The sequence below is a fragment of the Apiospora kogelbergensis genome (genome assembly GCF_038363985.1).
Source record: "Apiospora kogelbergensis strain CBS 113332 chromosome Unknown utg000009l_segment0_segment0, whole genome shotgun sequence".
NCBI lineage: Eukaryota > Fungi > Ascomycota > Sordariomycetes > Amphisphaeriales > Apiosporaceae > Apiospora > Apiospora kogelbergensis.
Window position 1 is genome coordinate 1,156,362 of NW_027117426.1, and position 20,667 is coordinate 1,177,028.

The window sequence follows — 20,667 nt, forward strand, 5'->3', positions numbered from 1 at the left end:
GAGAGCCCCGGGCTAGTCTACGAAAGCCGCTTTAATACTAGGAACAATACTAAGTGGGTGGTTAGTAGTGATTTCACCTCTAGCTGCTACCAATGATAGGGGCAATGTAAATTCTGCTAGGAATTCATATACCAGCTAACGAGTCTATGTCTAATACACGCTATTGATAATGTTGTTATGTACAGCATACCACTGCCCAATGGTGACGAGCAAGACTTCACCAGAGGATGTGTGAATGGCAATAAGCCGCATCAGCTTTGCGTGGCCGAGCCGCCGTCAGGCTTTTGGGCACGGCGCTGGGATCTGTGCAACTCGCTATCACGATCCAAATCGCCACCAGCGCTTATTCTGGGTCTCTTCATGGCCCTCCTCCTGGACATTGTGCTTGCCTACAATGGTCAGGAACACCTGGTCAAGCGTAGTAGGGCTGACGCTGTAGTGTTCAATGCCAAGTATTTCCTTTTGTTCTTCCAGCACAATTATCAGATGGCCAATGGCGCTCCTCTGTTCTCCCTTGCCTGCTACCACGGCACTCGCGGGTACCGAGAAGCGCATCTGTCCATGGTACGTCTTCTCTTCCACGTCAGCGTCAGGGTAAGCCTTCTTCACCCAGTTCTTGACACGTTCCATCTCCTCGGGGGTCGAGTGAGGCGCTGTGCGACTGACGAGATGGACATAAAGTGCATCACCGAAACGTTGGCGCAGATCCTCAACCGGTCCCATCGCCAGCATGCGTTTGGCAAGAATTCCGGCGCGATTAGCAAGGGCATCGGCCTCTTCCATGCTGTGTGTCGTTAATAAGATAGACCGACCAGGTACAATGCTGGCCAACGTCCTCCACATGATTCGTTTCGCTGCTGCATCGAGGCCGGATGAGGGTTCATCCAGAAGAACGACCGAAGGGTTGCCCATCAAGGCGATACCAAGGGAAAGTTTTCGCTTGTTGCCTCCTGACAGATCATGCGCCATGCGAGTCGCGAAGGCCTCCAAGCCGACCGCGCGGAGCACATTTCGAACATTGTGCTTAACATCGGGGATACCCCTGATGTTGGCATAGAAACGCAGATGCTCAAGTACTGTCATGGAATCAATCGCGTCAAACTGCGGACAGACACCCAGGTTGGCTCGAGCTGCCGCGCGTTTCTTGCTGACGGAAACATTCTCGACGAAAATATCGCCGCCGTTGCGACTTGGCTGTATATCACCCCGAATGAGAGAAATGGTAGTGGATTTTCCGGCTCCGTTGGGTCCAAGGAGCGCGAATACTTCACTGTGCTGCACCCCAAAGGTGACATTGTCCACAGCCGTGTTTTTCTTGAACGTTTTCGTCAGGTTCACAACCTGCAACCCATCCGTGTCGTGAGGCGTGCTTTTCACGCGCGCAAGCTCATTCGCAACCTCCTCATCAGAAATCGCTTCGTCAGCCTTGGTGTCAACAGGTTTTTGCGAAAAGCGGTGGAAGATGTTGAGTCCAACCCCGCTGTCGTACCATAACAGAATACCAAATAAGATGATAGACTGTATAATTAGGTATAGGATTGGGCCTCCATAGACAGTTATGGCCGCCGGGTTAGGTGCCAACTGAAACCCGTCGCAAGCGGCCGAGAACAGGTTCAGCGCAATGAATAGCGTACGAACAATAGAGCCGATGGGAATAACAGCGGAAATTATGAAATGTGCAATGTTTATGTCCTCGTCGATCTTATTGGCAGGAGCATATGTGATAACACAAAGGTACGCGATCAAGTAAATCAGGAACCCGACTACTTGCCCAGCTGCGGCGAAGGCATATGCGGATAGTTGAGTCTTGCAAAACAGCGAAATAACATAGGCGAACAGGGTGGAGGCAAGACCGTATAGTATGAAGATGAGATACACTGGAAACAATTTGTCAGCATTACATTCGATAAAATACAATTTGTAGAGAGATCCAACTTACAATACGCAACGTGGTACCAAACACTGGAGAGCGCCGCGAAGATAATAATGACGAACGCCGCGGATACCAAGACGATTGCGAAATCGAATGCCAGGTACGCCACCCATAGCGGTAGCGAACGAACGCCGTTTGAATATTGTAGACCTCTAACGTTGCGTCGCCTCTCGATATTGGGGTACAGTCCAAAGAAGGCAGGGAATGCAGACAAAGCCAGGCACATGTAAACAAGAACCTGGAGTGAATTTCCCATGCCTGGAGCGAATGGGCTGTCGAAAGGTTTGAACGTGGTCGCAATAGTGGTGTTAGTCAACATGACGTTCTGGAGATTTTGAGTGGCTACCGAGCTGTATAGGTCAACCCATTCGGCCTTGTAGGCGAGCGTGGGCGGAGAGCTTGAATCGCCGAGCCAATAACCACCTGGCGTGACATTCTTGCGATACTGCTGAACATAGTCATTGAAGTCATCCAGGGAGTTGACGATGTGGAGCTTCTTGATAAAGTCTTCGGGCGTGAAGCTCTCAGCAGCTGGATCCGTGGCCGACGGCTGGCTTGTGGTGTCATTAGGAAAGATAATCGGACCAAATAATCGTTGGAGGTCTCCAAGTTGCGACGGGGAAGCTGGCCCAAGGGTGAGAGTAATGTTTTTATACAAATCCTGGAATGTGGAATCCGATTTTGATGAGGACTGGTCTGATGGAGTGCAGCCAATTTGACTTTGCCCTTTGATGAAGAGCATAACCAAGCCTGCTGCCACAATGGGGATGAAGAACGCTGCGAAGTAAGGAAACCAGTTTGTTTTCAAAATGGTAATTCTCTTCTTGAACAGGATAGTCAGTTGGCGGCCGAATCCGATCTGCTTTCCAGAGAGCAGTGCTAGGCTGTCCTTTTCACGGCCGTCAACTGCTTGAACATTCTCCGAGCTTGCTTGCTTGTCGTCATGTAAAGCTTCTGTGGGCGCTTGCAGCTTGGAAATGTCTTCGCCTTGGACCTCTTCGGCAACCTGGAGGAAGACATCCTCGATTGTTGGTCCAGAATACTTGTAGTCACTAATGCCCGCTGCCTCCAAGGTGCGGATCACTTCCGCAGCGGCTGCCGAAGACTGGGCGATGTAGCTAATGTTATCGAACCCAATCTTCCTGGTGACGCCCTCGATTTCTGGAGGACTCTTGATAGCTTGGGCATTGAAAACGTGGATACGGTATCCGGCACCCAAACGATCCTTGAGTTCCACAGAAGATCCTTGGGCACGCAAGGTGCCTTTCGAAAGGATTGCTAATTGGTCCGCAAGTAGATCTGCTTCGTCCAGGAAATGCGTCGTCATGATGATGGTACGTCTGCCTCGCTCGGCGAGGAGAATATCCCAGACTTTGCGTCGCGATAAGGGGTCAATTCCGGATGAGACTTCGTCGACACAGCATACGGCGGACCCTCCCGTCAACATCATACCCAGTTGCAGTTTTCGTTTTTGCCCACCAGACAAGGTCTTGGACATGGCCTTGACCTTCATTCCAAGGTCAACTGAATGAACCAATTCTGTTATTTCCGCTTTGGTAGATTTATTACCAGGGGCCTTCAAGCGGTTGAAAATTTGAATGTGCTCGAAGACTGTAAGCTCGTCCCAAAGCACGTTCTTCTGGGGTGCAATACCAAGGCCGCCAGTTCCGTCAATGACAATATTACCGCTGGTCAACTTACTGATACCAGCAATGGAATCCAAGGTCGTACTCTTTCCTGAGCCGTTTGCACCCAGAAGGGCGAGGATCTGACCCCTCCCAGCACTCAAGGTCAGTTCGTTCACGGCAACGACAGGCTCGCGGGGAGGAGAAATGAAGCTGAAGAACCGCCGCACAGCGCTAGGCTTGTATATCTTGGTGAATTTCTCAAGACGAACGGCCTCCTGGGGTGCACTGGCAACATCTTGTCCGCGAAGGATCGTCCGTCCCTTCGTCGTCGAGCCATGTAATACCCTCTCCAGATAAGCGCCCAGTACGGGGTAAGCGAATATTTGTATAACCAGGAAAACCCAGAAGACAATGCCAGGGAGCTCCCACGGACTATCTGGAGGTGTATGCACCAGATCTGCGGGCCACGAATGCTTCTGGTAGCGAGCCACATACGTGAGAAACCATACAAAGTTGCATGGCGTAAAGAGGAAACTCAAAACGATAACTACAGCGCTATTGGGTGCGGTGAGAGCCTGAGCGAGAATGGCTAGAAGAATGTATGCAATTGTGCTGACCACACCGGACAACTGTGACTTTTTGAAGAAAGCCGAGCCAAAGATCGACAAGGATGCTAACGCCAAACCACTCAGGAGGAAATGGACGATCAGCACCCCGATGTTAGATGAAGCGAAAACACCCCGTCCGATGATGATGGAAGCGATGACCCAGCCAGGAAGATATACTACCGTGAAAGCAATATGGTGAGACAGGAGCCTTGCAACTTGAGCTTCCCATAGACGTTTAGTCGGCATCATGGCATCAATCAGCTGTGACATGCCGATTTCACGCTCGGTAGCCATGAAACCCGTCATATGGTAGCAGACACCAATAATGGTGGCAATAAAGGCAACAGCTAGAAAATTAACGAGAGCCTGCTGGTAGAGTTGCCGGATTTGCTCCGCGCGCTCCTCCTGGGTCATTGTAGTGAAAGCATACTCTCGAGTCTCGACAGGCAAAGAACGACCATTGAGCCCTCCAATTGCTGAATCCACTGCTTTCTGTAACGGTAGGGTGTATATCTCGGCATCGTTGGTGTTTTTGGTGGTGTCGATCTTTCCACCAAGAGCACCATCAGCTCTAAGCGTATAGTTCCAGATGTTCTTCGTGCCTTCGGTAGGTGATGATTCGAATACAACGGCGCCATAGCACCCTGTTACTGCGCGCAAACTGCTTTTGCAGACGAAGCCTATGTCTGCCGGTTTCTCGAGCCTCGTTGCCGTCTTGCCAGCGCCTGTCACCACATCGGCGACCCGGTCTATCACCCGGTCGATGTCACCTCCGGTATGCCCATTATTCACGAAAACAACAATGCCTCTGTCTGTGCCGCTTGCATAGTCCAATGCATCGGGGAGTGATCGCACGCCGTGGGTGTCCTGTATTCCGAATACGGCCGGGGGGACGAAAAGATTACGGGCGAAGCTAAGGAAGGCTGCTAAGAGGATGGGCAGCACGAAGGCCCTTATTACTGTAGCAAACGAATGTCGTATGAATACAATTTTGAGATTTTTGGCCGTCAAGGTCCAGGTCTGACTAAGAAACGCCATGGTGCGGATTCGGTGCAAACGGTCGAGTCTTGGGAATATGACCAACGGTATGCGGCGGCGCGCAGCGAATGACGGGGTCAGCCTGGCCGTCGAGTGCAAATGGACGGGACGTCGACCTCTGGATTATCGAGACAGAAACCATGCCAGTAAATAGTGATTATAATTAAGACCAAAAAGAATGGGAAGAATGGGAAGAATGGGGAGAAGAGGTCCCTGTAGCCAGTCAATGACAAGGTCGGTACTCGCGGATAGCAAAGAGACAGTTACGTCAAGACTTTGCGCGCCGAGGGTGGCTATGGTGCTGACGCTTGTGCTGCCAACGTAGAAGCTGCTTGGCGTGGACGGCAGCTTCTTTCCGCAGTTACGAGATAGATGGGAAGCAACAGAAGAAAGAGGAGAGGAGGGCTGACGAGATGTTGTTGTTACGCGGGAGAGCTACCCATACACAAAGCAACTTACTGTTCCATGTTACCTACACGATCGCTTGCTTGCATGGGTTCCCAGGGACATGGGACATGGGAGCATGGGCGGAGGGGCGGCTGCACAAGAAGACAAGGTGCGTGCTGTGTCGCCTCACCTCACCGTGCAATTCCCACCTCGCTAGGCTGCGAGGGAAGGCAGGTCCGCAGCAGCCGCATGAGGAAAAATGGGTTTTGGGAAGGATGGGTTTTTGGGAGAAAGTAAGAAAGGTGGTTCTTTTTCCAAATCTCGGGTCTCGGGAATCGGCCCATCGCGTAGGAAAAAGACATGGGCCCTGGCTTGCCTACCTGGGGAGCTTGGGAGGATCCCCTGAGAAACAGCAACTAAAACGCTCAAGAGTCAGGCAGGCGAGGCAGGTTGAGGTTGCCCTTGGGCTCTTTTCGTACATACCTTGCAGCCGCCTTCCATGCATATGTGCTGACGAACCTATTTGCGCGGGTAGCTGCCGAAACTTTACCCTATCTATCCATTGTTGACTCGGCCACGGGAAAAGTAGCTCTCAACGGCCCGGCATACTTTCCAGTCTATTTATAGGCCCGGCATGAACACGAACGTTTGTGTCCAGAGTGTCTAGATGCAAGCTGCCGGCTAGAATTGATTTACCTTTCTGCGTTCGCATTTGAACAACAAACAAACAAGCAGACAAACATCAACAATTAGCATGTCAGTCCTGGAACTCGTGCGGCGTTTCAGCCTAGGTAGCGCAATTAGGCAGCAGCCGAGATGATGCCCAGACCAACTATGGGCTTGGGGGATCCGTACGTAGCCAATAACGCGGAAAGCCCTGGCCGAAGTGACGTGAACAACTCTACAAATCAGCTCTTAGGGCTTACTGAGGAGGAGTATATACCTCAGTAAAATTTGGTACGCGGCACAGACTGAAGTGAGCTGACTTTCAGAGGGGTACAGACTTGTGGAACGCGTAATGGTTCGGAGTGAATTGGCATAGGCGGTCAGGTCAGTCCAGAGCCCATGCCCCCCTAAGAATGGAAGTATGAGTCTCGGCACGCCATCTATCCAAAAAACCCCCACCGCCGTAGTCACCATCGTCGTCACCGACGATGAATCCCCCCTCCGCCTCTGACCCCTCTCCCTCTCCCTCCGCCTCCGCCTCCGCCTCCGCAAGTTCTTCCGCCTTTCGGGCCTCCTCGTCTGCCATCTTCTCCACTTCGTCGGGGCCCACCTCATCCTCCGCACCTTCTTCCACGCCAGCCCAGATTCTCTGCCGCACCCGTAAGTTCATCAAGAATCGCTTCCACATCTTGAGCACCTCCCGTGACCTCCGTTCGCGCTCCATATCGGCTGCCACGTCTCGAAGGCCGCCTATTACTGCCCGGACCGCTTCCTCGTGTTCCGACGCCACTACAGCCCCGTATAAAACTGCCGTGCCCTTCTTGCCCCTGAACTGAAACCCTGTCAATGCTGGGGCGTAATCTATTCCGAGGACGTAGGCGGCATGGGACGCCAGATCGTCCGCCACGTAGGCACCCCTTTCGGGACCATGCTTGGCACGTAGACATCCAAGTTTCTGAAGCGGTTTTTCGGTATGACGCCGTTCACGACTGGCGGTGGCTCGTAGAGTTTCGTTTGCTCCATTGTGAAAATTGGCGTGCCTGCTTCGCCTCCGTCGTCCTCGTCTTCCTCGTCGCCGAAGGCGTCCATCTGCTTTCTCACCCGCTTCGGCAACCACTTGACAGGCACCTCGTCTCCCGGCACTTCTCGCCCCATGCGGTACCACTTCTCCCTTGTGCGAGCAAGGCGCACATCTGTCCGACGATATATCCTCTCCAAAGGGCCTTTACTACCGGCGCCTACTGTCCCGGCGGCTTGCGCCTCGGGTACCAGGACTTCATTCCTTCGTAGATGTCTCTCGAGTGCATACACGGGGTGGTCTTTAAAATCTGCCACATTTCGAGGCATAGGTTCTCTTGCCTCCGCCGCCGCTAGTTCGTTGCTCTCAATCTGGTCCAAGTCCGTCGTATAGCCTCGGCTGTATGCTTTGAGGGCTTTGCGCCACCACCTTTCACCATTGGCCGCAACGCTCTCGATGCGCATTTTCCGTGTTTTGGAATTGTAAGCCTTGGCATAACGACGCGTAACGTCTGTGACCGAGCCATCGGCTTCAAATCCTACTACGTACGTCATGCAATTATCTCGTTCGTTTGCTGGTGGCTCCAAGATCTTCGGCTTCCAAAATGAGTGCGTTACAAGTGGGTCGACTGGCTGCCATTTCTGGTGTGCCACGTCCAGTACTTCAACCCAGTAGATAGGGAACTGGCATTCGCGAATCTTCTTCGGTGCGTCCTGTTCGGGCCGTGGGGCTCTCGGCGTAGCCATGGAGGGAAATTGCCATGCTGCCGCACTCGGATGGCCAAGACGGCGGAGCGCGGAAGGAGCATTTTTGTCGATCCCCGGGGTTTCGAAGTTACTGTCATATTTCGGCTGGCGTGCAAGCCGTTCTTCGACAGAGAGGTATTTCTTCGGCCTGGGGGCCTGCGACATGGAGGGACCACCCGGGGCAAAAGAAAGGGGTTGAAGGGAGCAAACTAGTCTAGCTTCGACGCCGGCGCTCCGAAGTAGTGCACAGTATAGCTGTGCTCCAACATCACGCGATCCCTTCAATGATTTAGCTACCTCGCAAAAATCTGATTTCTCCATTACCGTCTCTGTATCATCTGGGAGTTGATACTGCAACATGACTCCGTTAGCGTTTGCGTTCGTGGTGCCGCCGCGGCCAGGGGACCTACATCTTTCAACTGTTCTTCGCTGTCGGCCCACAGAGCACGTCGCAATCCTCGCTCTGTGATTGTGTACTCACTCTTGAACTTGGCTTCCAGCTGCTTCAGTCCTTCCTTAAGCGAGTTTGTCTGACCAAATTGCGATAGGTTCGACCCGGGATTCAGATAGGTAATCATCTTATTAGTAAGAAGCCTCTTCATCGTCCGTTGAACCTGTGCATCGTTGCACCACCGGTTCCTCCGCGCAACATGTGATAGTAGGCAGAGAAGATGCGTCTTGTGTATCTCAACCCGGCGGTCCTTCTCTATCTTGTTTATGGGCTTCCGCCTATCCGCCGTCCGTCGGGGCGCGGCATTGGCGCGCGCTGTTAAGTCTAGCTGTATTTCTTTTGGTTCGTTGTTAATCTGAGAAGCGTTCGCTTCGGCAAGGGAGAAGTCTATGTTTTCGAATTCGAGCTCGTCGTCATCATCGTCGTCGGCTTCTTCGTCGCTATCGCGCATAATTGTCTGAATAGTCGGCAATGGTAAACCGACATCTTCAAACTCGATATCTTCATCTTCCTCCTCTTCACTCTCACTAGGCTTTGGATGCTCAGGCACATGCGCAGAGGGTTTCGGTGGCGGCTTGGGCCTTTCGCCGGGTTTCCGTCGCTTCGCCGGTCGTTCTGGAGATTCGGCAGTTACATTGGGCCGGACTTCTGCATCGGATAGCATCTGCTGATACACATCAGGCACTGCGTCACGATTTCCAGAAGCGTGGGTTGAGCGGGTAGTGCGCGTTGATGCAGCAGACCTGGCGCTTGAAGGCGCTGCGCGTTTCCTGCCTGCCATGACTCGATGATGTCATCAAAATTGCGCAAAAGTCAAGAATCGTGAACGCGCCGTGTTCATCTCATTGTCCTCTTCTGTTTGTCAAGATCCAAGCAAACGGTTCCCTTGCTTACAGGGAGTTTGCGCTTATGATGTTATGTTCAGCGAGAAAGGGGTCGCGCGGCGCAAAGCTAGAATGTCAATCAGTTAGAAATCTTGGGCATGGTCATGTTGCGACGAAAACGGCGCGCTGAGGGGTCTTAAACCAGCACGACTACCACCACGTTATCACGTGATGCTGAGTTGAAGAAAGCTTGTTGACTGGAAACCATCTTTAAGATGTACTGTAAGACCCTATAACATGATTGGTGTCCTGAAATTCCAAGCAAAAGGATACATTTGTTGTTTGGATATCAAAAAATGTTCATTTAGGATCCCGACAGTCGGAGCTACGTTGACTTGGGCTCCTGGGGCGGGCTTGTGTTGCTGTTCATGGGTCATTCTTTTTTAGAGTGGAAAGTTTCGGCGGAGAACCCCATGGGAGCAGCTTGAATCCAAAAAAATCGATAGGGCAGCAAATAGTATATTCCAGATCTGATCTTGTATACAATTTCTTCTGGTTCCCTAGACTCACATTGCACAACCCCCCATATCGACGATGAAGGATTCATACGTCTTACCCGCTGCGGCGGACATGCACGTCCACTTGAGGGATGGTGACATGCTGAAAGCCGTCGTCCCCACGATCCGTAATGGCGGGGTCGATACTGTATATGTCATGCCTAACCTTGTAAGCCATACCATCACGTACCTCACAAGTCCAGGCACTTTATGCAACATAATAGGGAGTCAATGTCTGATTGCAGCTGTTCTGGCTTAGGTCCCGCCTGTTACCACTGTTGCCGCAGCGCTGGAGTACAAGAAGCGCCTGCAAGATGTGGACTCAAGCATCAACTACCTGATGACCCTTTACTTGCACGAGACGATCACCCCTGAGGTTGTCCGTGAAGCGAAGAAGGCGGGCATCGTGGGAATAAAGGTACTCATTTATCCGATCACACATTGGACAGGTGCAATACTTATATGACTGCTAGTCCTACCCTGCAGGTGTAACCACCAACAGCTCTTCGGGCGTTGTCAGTTATGAGCCTTTCTACCCGGTCTTTGAGGCTATGCAGGAAGTTGGCATGGTGCTCAATCTCCACGGCGAGGTTCCCAGTGACAAGAAGGATGTGACGATCCTGAACGCCGAGAGCAAGTTCCTCCCTACCCTGAAGGACCTTCATCGACGCTTTCCCAAACTGTAAGCATAGGAGCCTGGGTCTTCTTGGTTCAGGACTCAGTTGCAATTCTAACGTTGCTAGGAAAATTGTGTTGGAGCACACCACAACAGCCGACGCCGTCGAGGCTGTCAGAAGCTGCGGCGAAACGGTGGTTGCTACCATCACGGCCCACCACCTCTCCCTCTTGGTTGATGACTGGGCTGGAAATGTCTATTGCTTCTGCAAGCCAGTAGCCAAGGTGAGAGCCGTCATATAGCTGACTAAAAGGAGCCCACCAGCTAACATAATCGTAGACCCCCGAAGACAGGAAGAAGCTGCTCGATGCTCTGGTGAACAGCAATGGCAAGTTCTTCCTAGGAACTGACTCGGCGCGTAAGTTGTTGCCTACGAGGATCTGCTATGAACGATATAATACTAAGTTAGGAGTAGCACACGATATCAGTGCCAAGAAAGGCAAAGGGAACGCGGCTGCAGGCGTGTTCACACAGCCATTTGCATGCCAGTACGTTCTCAATTCGCTCGAAGACGCCATCGAAAGAGGAGACATCAAAGATGAGCAGGTCACAGAAGAGCTTCTCAAGGGCTTCTTGAGCGAATGGGGACGGGAGTTCTACGGCGTTGAAAAGGCTACCAAGCAAATACTCGTCAAGAAGGGCAATGCTACCATTCCCGAGTCGATCAAGGACGCTGGGGTTGAGGTAGTCCCTTTCAGAAAGGGCGAGACCACGTGGAGTGTGGAATGGCAGTGATCGAGTGCGGCAGTATCCGTTTCCTTGCCAGACAGCTCACACATTTGAGTCTTACCACTCCGCTTATGGGCCCGAAGACGTCCGGTTGGCTTGCGCGGTAGACACGTATACTTATCAGTTACTGAACTGTTCCAATCTGTCGCTCCTTGGTGATCAATGTGCGCATCTGATATATCATCAAACAGGCTGTCCATACATAGATGAGGGGTATGTTGGCGTAAGTACTTAGAACATCCGATCCGAGGCCTCTCCCCCTCCACAGGGTGTAACGGACGGGATAACCATTGCTGATTCGGCTTTGCAGTGCGTAATATCGCTCTGCCACCTGAAACGGATACCCGGGCACGATTCCCGTCACTTGTTTCCGTGACACGAGGCCTTCAAGCCGCAGCTTGACGTGTATGTGAGTGGCTTAGCCAGGCAACCAACCTACCTGCCTGTCAACATGCAAGCTCCCACACAGCGTTCCTGCATGGCGCTCGGACCCGGATGGCAGGGCCACATTACTCGCTCATCGCAAACCGTATCGCAAGTTGGTATAGAAAGCTACCGACGGGAGGGCCCGTCCACAAGGGAGCGAAAACGGAACTTGGGTGATGTGAATGTATCAAATTTCACACGTTGTACCTCGTAGCGGTGGTGCCACCCGGCATGAAAGAAGTGTACCTTACCTTTGACATGAGTAATGAACATATAGGGGGTATGCCTACCTGCTTGAAGTGGGATGGTGGTGTACCCCTCATTGCTTTGGTAATCTTGGCATCTATAGCTGGGTGTGTTGTCGTTGCACAGGGCTGTTGCTCGAAGGCAAGAAACTTCGTCTTTTAGCTGACTGCCTTAGTACGAAGGCAGACGTAGGGGGCCCCTTCCATACAGCTGCGCTTTCCGTCGTTTGACAGGTGCAGAGGTGAGAGCCCAACAAGTCAGCCTCTCTCCTGAACTCCTTCTTCGCGGTGGACTGGCCGTGCCAAGCGCGGTGCGTGGAGAGATTGTGATTTGATGGGCTACAGGGGAACGGGCTAAAGACGCCAGAGAACAAAAGAACAAGGGTTTGTCGTGATGCCTAGTCCTTGTTGGGATAAGATAGTGCGATAAGCCTAAAACCTGCCAGGGGTTTTGGTTGTGTAATTGTGGAACGGTCGAATCTCGGCCACCATAATTCATCACGCTTTCTGCTTTCTCCATGTAGGCCATGTAAACCATGTATGTAGACCACCAGGGCGGCCTGTTTGTCTGCCCGAGAAAGGAGAAAATCCCAGTCTGGGTGGTTGCTCTCTCCTAGAAATCGCCGTTGCTGCTCCCGTTTTGCCAGTCACGTCGTCAAATGTTGGAAGTAGTAGGCAGAAAGTGGCCAAGATCCTCAACGGCCAGCTAGGACTAAACCAGAGAGTAGGACGGGTCCGTCTCATGTCACTTGTATTGTTGTAATGAACGGTGGCCGGTTAGGTACTGGAGGTAGTGCAGAAAAATAGAAGATGAGTTGAAGGACAAGTAGTCGTAGTCGTAGTAGGGAAGCAAGCAGTCTTCAAGGTACCACCCTACATACGGAGCAACAAGTAGTAGCAAATAGGTAATAATAAATCTGCTCCTCTCTGTCGATGGCCGCCCCTCTCACAACACGCAGCCGCTCGAATTTATAGTCGTATCCTTCCTTTCCCCTTCTCTCCTCCGTCCTTCACTTATTTTCTCTTACCGACTCTCGTCTACACGAATAACAAGCAAGCACTGGAAGTAAGTCAAGTCGGACCCCCAAAACGCCTTGCCACGCCACAGCCTTTTTCGAGTTAAACCCGGCTTTCTCCTCCCATGCAGATGTTGATCCCCACCAAGTCGCCTTTCTTCCCGACTCCCACATGCGTTCCAGATATTGAAAGCGCGGGAAATTGGCGGTGAAAGCCTTCTCGATGCACAGCGATCCTTTTAGCTGACACATTTCCCTCTGCTTCTACAGATTCGACGTTGTTTGTTCATAAAAGACAACAACCCTCTCGTAGCGCCCTCGTCCTTCCCAACAACCCATACCTGCCTGTTCTTCCTGCACCTACTTCAGTCGCAGTCATGGCCGCCCGTCCTCAAAACATTGGCATCAAGGCCATTGAACTATACTTCCCCAGCCAGGTACGTTCTGTAAAGTCAATGCCTTGAACCCGTCCGTACATCTGCCTCGTTTTTGGCAGCTGCATTGCGCATAGCAGCTCCTATGGGAATGGGCTTAATAGCTTGCTATTGCTCAACCAGCCAGAAAAAACAAAAAGCCACAACGAATTTGCCCCTCCCCCTCACCTGCCGAAATCGCATGGTCCCTTTATTGACACGAGACTTCACCCCCACAGTACGTCGAACAGACTGAGCTCGAGAAGCACGATGGCGCCAGCGCTGGAAAGTACACAATTGGTCTTGGCCAGACTAAGATGACCTTCTGCGATGACCGAGAGGGTATGTTGCAAACTCAATTATCCCCAGGACTGCCACGTTGTTGGATTTTACTAGCTCACACGATGTTTGCGCGTGGTTTTTAGACATTTACTCGCTCGCCCTTACCGCTACTTCGAAGCTCATCAAGAACTACAATGTCGACGTCAACAACGTCGGCCGCCTCGAGGTCGGTACTGAGACCATTCTCGACAAGTCCAAGTCCGTCAAGTCTGTTTTGATGCAGCTCTTCGGCAGCAACACCAACATCGAGGGTGTTGATACCGTGAACGCATGCTACGGCGGTACCAATGCCTTCTTCAACGCCGTCAACTGGATCGAGTCTTCAGGCTGGGATGGTCGCGATGCTATCGTTGTGGCTGGTGATATCGCCCTTTACGCCAAGGGCAATGCGCGCCCCACAGGTGGTGCTGGCTGTGTCGCCATGCTGGTTGGCCCCGACGCCCCTATTGTTGCCGAGCCCGGTCTGCGTGGATCCTACATGGCTCACGTCTACGATTTCTACAAGCCTGACCTGACCAGCGAGTACCCCTACGTTGACGGTCACTACTCAGTCAACTGCTACTTCCAGGCTCTGGATGCCGCCTACAAGGCTTACAGCGAGCGCGAAGCCAAGCTTCAGGGCTCCAACGGCAATGGCCACGCTGCCACTGACTCCAACAAGACTGCGCTGGACCGCTTTGACTACCTGGCTTTCCACTCTCCTACTTGCAAGCAGGTCCAGAAGTCTTACGCCCGTCTCTTGTACCACGACTACCTTGCCAACCCCGATAGCCCGGCCTTTGCCGAGGTTCCTGGCGAGCTCCGCGACATGCCTTACGAGAAGTCCCTCACGGACAAGGCCGTGGAGAAGACCTTCATGGGCTTGACCAAGAAGCGCTTCGCTGAGCGCGTCCAGCCTGCCATCAACGTCGCCACCATGTGCGGAAACATGTACTGCGCCAGTGTGTGGAGCAGTTTGGCAAGCTTGATCGGCAACGTCGACAGCGCCACTCTTCAGGGCAAGCGCATCGGTCTGTTTAGCTACGGTTCCGGCCTGGCTTCCAGTTTCACCTCGTTCCGTGTCAACGGCAACACCGAGCAGATGTCCAAGGTTTTGGACATCCCTAACAAGCTGGCTTCGCGCCGATCTCTCAGCCCTAAGGAATACGAAGCTGTAAGTTGATTGTCATTCTTCTCATTGATTGCTGGGGAACATTGTACTGACTGGGCCAATAGTTCTGCGACCTGCGCCACCAGGCCCACCTCCAGAAGGACTTCACCCCTAAGGGTGATATTTCCACCATTGTCCCTGGAACTTACTACCTTGAGAAGGTCGACGACATGTTCAAGCGGTCTTATGCAGTCAAGGAATAAATTCTTGGCAGCAAAGTAGACCTGCGATACTGATTCGACACAGCCACGGAAGTGGCAAGCATGCCTGCGATGCTATGCTGTCTAGAGGAGACTATGGCATCACGCTACACAGCATGGTACTTTGCCCATGAGCGAGTACCACCGGTCACGAATGGAGGAAACGATGCAACGAAAATAGACGTCAGAAGAAACGTCAAAATCTTAATAATGCCGAGACTACAATATCCCGGCTAACCTAGAGGCTTGTATATACCAGGAGGCTTTTAATAAAGCAACTATACTTACAAGCATTGCTTTCAGCCAGATAGTTATAGACTTTCAAACTACAACTCAATACCAAATGCCACCTGTCTTGAGTGAGAATCAGCCCTGCTTAAAGTAGAGTAGGATGCACTGCATGATTACACTGTGCCTAGAGAAGGTTTGGCATTGTTCGTTATAGATTCAAATGTCTACAAGGCTTATGTACATTCTATCGATCCTACAGCCACTGATGTCACAAGTAGCCTTCCCTTGCACTGGACTTTTTACATTTATGGTATCTTATTTCGGGGATTTTGTTCTTATGACGTCTTCTGCTTCTTCTCTTCCTCGCCGGCCTTTGTCCATTTCCAAGTCGCCTTGCGGTGGAGCCAGTAGTCGCCGCTCTGGATGCTGCGGGCAATGCCTACGAGGCCGCCCAGAGGCCAGGTCTTTTTGACGGCGCCCTTCCAGCCCCCTCCTCGGGCGCGTCCTTGACGCGGACCTTGTCGTAAACGTCGGGCAGGTTCGCCGCCGTCGCCCGGTACTTGTCCCGCAGGGCCTCGTACCACGTCTTGACGGGGCCGTAGGCGCCGTTCCAGAACTCGGACCGCTCGTAGTACGTGTGCGCGTACAGCCACTTCATGCCGCCGAGCTCGTGCAGCTTGGACTCGAGGCTGCGATTCGCCGCCACGAAGGCGTTGCGATCCGAGGGACCCCAACCCCAGACGCCGACGTTGAGCATTTCTCCGTGTGACTGCTGTTGTTGGGTCTGCTTCTGCTTGGGCTGCGCGCCGTCGGGGCGGAGGTGCGGGTGGAACGTGGGGCCGGCGGGGGTCTTGAGGGGGCAGAGCCAAAGGGGCCAAATACCGAGAGAGTCGTCAACGTAGTCGACGAAGTCCTCGGCCGTCTCGTAGGGCAGCGCGAGGTCCTGGACGAAGAACTTGGCGCTCTCGCCGCTGGCGTGCAGGGCGCGGTAGAGCATGCGGGTGTGGAGGAAATCGTCGAGGAACCAGCGGAAGAAGCGGGTGAAGGGCACGGGGCGGAAGTAGTCGAAGGCGGCGGCGCCGACCCAGAAGCCGCCGCGGTCGTACCGGAACAGATACTCGGCGAGCGGGATGTGCTCCGTGACGCGGCCCGTCGTCAGCGCGGTGGCGGAGCTGGTGCCGTCCGATGCCGAGGACGAGGGCAGCGCCTTGGTGACGTCCTTCACGTGCAGGTAAAACCAGGGGTCCCACGCTGCGCTGAAGGTCTGGGGCTTCTGGCCGGGCGGCGGCGGCTCGTCGGTCAACGTGCCGCTCACGACGACGCCGTGCGTCTTGGAGAACAGGATGCCGTCGACGTAGTCGTTCTCGGGCTTCGCGCACTCCTCCTTGACGACACGGATGGCCTCGGCGACGCTCGTGGTGCGGCGGTACGTTGTGCGCACGTAGCGCTTGGCCTCGACTAGCTGCAGCTCTAGGAGAGTGGTTACACCCAGGGTGCCCACGGACCCGGCTGCGCCTTTGTACAGGTCGGCGTACTGGCCCTTGGGGTTCCCCGTGGCGAGCTCCGACGCGTCGGGATGTCCCGGGTTGGCCGCATTGATGACCTGGCCATCGGGGAGCACCATCTCGACGCCCTTGACCGTCTCGTCGAAGTAGCCCCAGCGGAAACTGCTGCTCTCACCCGCGGTGCCCGCGAAGCCGCCGCCGGCCGTAATGCCCGGGAACTCCATGACGACAGGCGGGACTAAGCCGTGAGGGAGGGTGGCCTCAACGAGCCGGTCCATGGGAACGTTGGGCTCGACGAGCGCAGTGCGCTTGGCCTTGTCGACTTTGAGGACATCGCGCAGCGACGAGATGTCGACGAGCCGTGCGGCCTTTTTCAGGTGCGCCGGCCGCGTCGAGTTGGTGGACCCATGGAAGATCCGGTATGGCTCAGACCGCTCGAAGAAGGACTTGATGGTGGCAGAGATGAGGTTGACAGACTTCCTATGCCGTTCCATTTTCTCCGTCTTTCCTGTGGCACCTTGTGAAACTTCTAGCCTTTATTAATAACGTCGGTACCCGTGTTTCCTGCACTGGTGTTTGCTTCCCAGCTCCAGCATTGGGCCTAAGAAGCCAAAATAGAAAACACAACAGAAGAGGAAGCAGGCCCGATATGAAGGCTAATCAATTGCCCTGGTCGCAACAGTGCTTTGAGATGCTGGGCCGATTACTTGCGTGAAAAAATGACAGCAACGTACGTTGAAGCTCAAATATACAAGGGAAACAAATTTCCGATAGTTGCAGCCAATTGACAGTTGACGCTCAGACTCGGCGCTAACGGACCGGGGATCGCACCTGCAAGCTGATGATGGTGGATGGGTTAGGGGACTTGGGGCCTATCAACGGGTGCGACTGGTCACTTTTCGCCGTACGATGAGGAGAATATAACCTATAAACAGAATGATACATCATTATAATTACAAGTAATGGGTAGCCTCTTCACTGTATGCTTGACAGGGGTATCAATTTGTGCTATCCTTGCATACCACACTTAAACGCCATGCATTCCCTGCACTCCAAGATATTGGCCGGTTATGCTCCTCTACAGCTTGGCAGGCGTGTTCGGGAACGATGACTTCCGCCCGATCCTGTCATACGCAAATTTCCGGAGATCCTCCTCGGTGAAAGGGCTCAGATTCTTGACGCTGATATCCACCTCCTTCATAGTCTTGGCCTTGATCGTGGTAAAGCTCGACTGGATGTCTTGGGGGCTTTTACAGGCCTGGCTGATAAACCTCGCCCATCCGTCAAAACATCGAGCAGACTGTGGCGCTTTGTCCAGAATGGCGGCAAAAACGTGCGGCATCGCCTCGTATTCTTCAAAGACGACGGCGACGCCATCTTTGACCAGCTTTGAAACAAGCCACTTGTCCTCGTCGGCCAGGCATTCCCAACCACAGCAGACATAGATAGGCGGCGCATCTTCCCAGGACGCATTTAAGTGCAGGCAGGCGAACGGATGAAGGAGGAAATCATCATCAATAAAAAGGTGTTTCCGCGGAGGTTGAGCGGGCCAAATCGCATCTTCCGGCTGCTGCAAATCTGCTAGATCACGCGGCCGGGGCAGATAGTCCCATTTATGATTGGAATGCCAAGATGGCATGCTTTGAACAATATCCAGCCATGGTGAGTTGGCGGCTACCCCGGCCGGGAGAGGGACAGCCCGCTCCTGTCCAAACCAGATGACACTATGACCCCTACGCCGGATCTCAAGTACTGCCTGCAGAAGACACAGGCTTAGGTGCCCACCAGCACTATGACAGTTAGCAAAAATTATCACAGCGGGTGTGGGATAGCTTACCTGTCGCCACTGAAAACGATATTGGACGCATCGACAGCCGGATGAACAGACCCAGGAGGTGGGTAGAGAAGGGTTAAATAAGATACCAAGGCATCCAAAAGTGCTGAAGGGAATGGGTGTTGAGGTGCAAGTCGGTATCGAACCGAGTATACTCGTCCACCAGTCAGTTTCGCTAATTTCTTTGTCGTTGGGCGATGGGATGATGGGTCCATTAGGTAGTAAGCGCCACCATGGAAGTAAAGTATCGTGACATCACTGCTGCATTCCTTCATCATTTCGGCGTATTTATCTTCCTCGGATATAGCCGGTAACTCGGAGCTGCGCTTCGCGGCCGCTCGATAACCTGTCCACTCCGCCTCGACCGAGATGATATCCGGAACTCGACATATCCCGTCGGCAACGACGAACTGGCCCTTCGATGAGTCGATAGCAGCGAGAAGAACATCTCTGACACTAGTCTCTGGTGGTACCTGTGACGATACCTTGCTGACCCATATACGGCCTTTGATTCCGGGATCTTGAAGCGTCATGCGCTGTGTCTTGGAGATAGGCTGTGGTTTCGGCTGGTCCAGGAGGCTGCGCAGGAACGAGATTATTACGTTATCTCTCAGTTCTAGGTAGCGAGACGGCTCCGACATCTTCAAGATATGTAACAACACGACCCTTATGACGGAAGGGATCTGCGGCAGCACTGTCCAGACTAGCTCGAGATGCGCCTTTGCTGCCTTTGTGGCACTCCTTGGTTTATGTTCTGCCATGGTGCTAGCAGTGTGTCGAGAAGGCTAGAGACGGATTCCTTGAGATTCCGGTGAACAGTGAAGGTGATTAGAGTTGGTATCCTGGGTCGAAGTCAAGTATACCCACGGCACTAAGGCTCGTGTCTCGGTCAAAGTATACCCCAAGATAGTGAAAGGCGAAGCAGGTGAAGCAGTGACTGGATAAACGGGTGTAGCCCAGCTTACAATGGAAAATGGGAAAACAGAAACGATAGCTCAGTATGACAGCTCTAGGTAAGTACGAATAATAGAGGGCAACATGTATTTGTCCCGTAAAGGAGAGGGCCAAAGAAAGTAAGAGAGAAATCTGGCTCGAATGGAGCCCGACCTACCGCCATTTTGATCAAGGTGTAATTGAAATTCCACACCAGGGATATTGTTCCATTGCATAGTAACAAAAAGTCGATGGTGTCAATGACCGGGAGCTGTGAAGGCAAGCCCCTCCCAGCAAGGAATAGCTCCGAGGCATGAATTGCTTAGGGGCAAAAGTGAGGATGACGCTAAGCGGCAGCGAACCGTCACGCGGGCCTCGCTGTACCGAGGCCGGCTCGCTATCTCACATGGTATGGGGATCCCATAAGAGTCCATGTTTGGTTGCGAACGACATATTGTAATGCTACAATGGTATGCAACCGTTGCAGTCAACCGGGTTGCAAAGCCGATGTTTGACTGATGATGGATGATGGTGTGATTTCCGGAACAGCGTGTGTTCTAGAGCTGGTCAGGTCAAGCGGCCGAGTCATTGCGAGCCCAGCTCCCCTATATACGAGCAATGTCCAGATGATGGCAGCTGAGACGAATGAAAAGATGCGCCGTGATTATTCGCTCGGCGCCACGTAAGTCTGGAAAGAACGAGACTGGCTGGTTGGTTGAAGACAATATCGGCCGTCCTCTGTTCGACCGGGGGACTTCTGTCTTGTTTTAAAGTTCAAGAGCCCTGCGGTGTTTCATTTGTTTCATTTATGCAGGCAAACCGAATCTATATCCATCGTACAGCATGGCGGTGATGATGGCGTTATTGCTGTGGCCATGGCTTGGATTTCGATGAAAGTCGTGGGAATATGGGCGGATGGACGTGCTGCGTGCACTTTAAGACCTGGTCCATGTCGGGTTTGTGGATATGTGTAAAAGCCGTTACACACTGGAGATCGGCACCCATCCACTCACTGACAATCTCGCGACTTTGGCTCAAAGGGGAAATTGTAGCGGAATCCTATTGTTGCAGAAGAGCAGACAGAAAAAGACTTTCAGAAGTTCGGCCCTGC

The 20,667-nt window shown here is 52.9% G+C and overlaps 6 protein-coding genes across 6 annotated transcripts; 2 read left to right on the forward strand and 4 right to left on the reverse strand.

Moving 5' to 3' along the window:
- Positions 1-318: 318 nt before the first annotated feature.
- Positions 319-5,207, reverse strand: PG998_013431 (ABC transporter; the record flags this gene model as incomplete). Its single annotated transcript, XM_066880247.1, has 2 exons — positions 319-1,877; positions 1,940-5,207. 2 exons carry the CDS (start codon positions 5,205-5,207, stop codon positions 319-321), a joined length of 4,827 nt encoding a protein of 1,608 aa, XP_066724386.1.
- Positions 5,208-6,645: 1,438 nt separating this feature from the next.
- On the reverse strand, positions 6,646-9,256 carry PG998_013432 (uncharacterized protein; the record flags this gene model as incomplete). The annotated part of the gene is made up of 3 exons (XM_066880248.1): positions 6,646-7,191; positions 7,248-8,375; positions 8,435-9,256. 3 exons carry the CDS (start codon positions 9,254-9,256, stop codon positions 6,646-6,648), a joined length of 2,496 nt encoding a protein of 831 aa, XP_066724387.1.
- Positions 9,257-9,893: 637 nt separating this feature from the next.
- Positions 9,894-11,267, forward strand: PG998_013433 (dihydroorotase; the record flags this gene model as incomplete). Its single annotated transcript, XM_066880249.1, has 6 exons — positions 9,894-10,025; positions 10,116-10,274; positions 10,330-10,538; positions 10,600-10,756; positions 10,812-10,890; positions 10,948-11,267. 6 exons carry the CDS (start codon positions 9,894-9,896, stop codon positions 11,265-11,267), a joined length of 1,056 nt encoding a protein of 351 aa, XP_066724388.1.
- A 2,058-nt stretch (positions 11,268-13,325) lies between these two features.
- Positions 13,326-15,056, forward strand: PG998_013434 (uncharacterized protein; the record flags this gene model as incomplete). Its single annotated transcript, XM_066880250.1, has 4 exons — positions 13,326-13,385; positions 13,601-13,703; positions 13,787-14,856; positions 14,919-15,056. 4 exons carry the CDS (start codon positions 13,326-13,328, stop codon positions 15,054-15,056), a joined length of 1,371 nt encoding a protein of 456 aa, XP_066724389.1.
- Positions 15,057-15,619: 563 nt separating this feature from the next.
- PG998_013435 (galactose-1-phosphate uridylyltransferase) lies at positions 15,620-17,283 on the reverse strand (the record flags this gene model as incomplete). Its single annotated transcript, XM_066880251.1, is given in 2 exon segments — positions 15,620-15,710; positions 15,728-17,283. 2 exon segments carry the CDS (start codon positions 17,281-17,283, stop codon positions 15,620-15,622), a joined length of 1,647 nt encoding a protein of 548 aa, XP_066724390.1.
- A 584-nt stretch (positions 17,284-17,867) lies between these two features.
- PG998_013436 (uncharacterized protein) lies at positions 17,868-19,384 on the reverse strand (the record flags this gene model as incomplete). Its single annotated transcript, XM_066880252.1, has 2 exons — positions 17,868-18,579; positions 18,627-19,384. The coding sequence occupies 2 exons, from the start codon at positions 19,382-19,384 to the stop codon at positions 17,868-17,870; spliced, it is 1,470 nt and encodes a 489-aa protein (XP_066724391.1).
- Between the last annotated feature and the right edge of the window lie 1,283 nt (positions 19,385-20,667).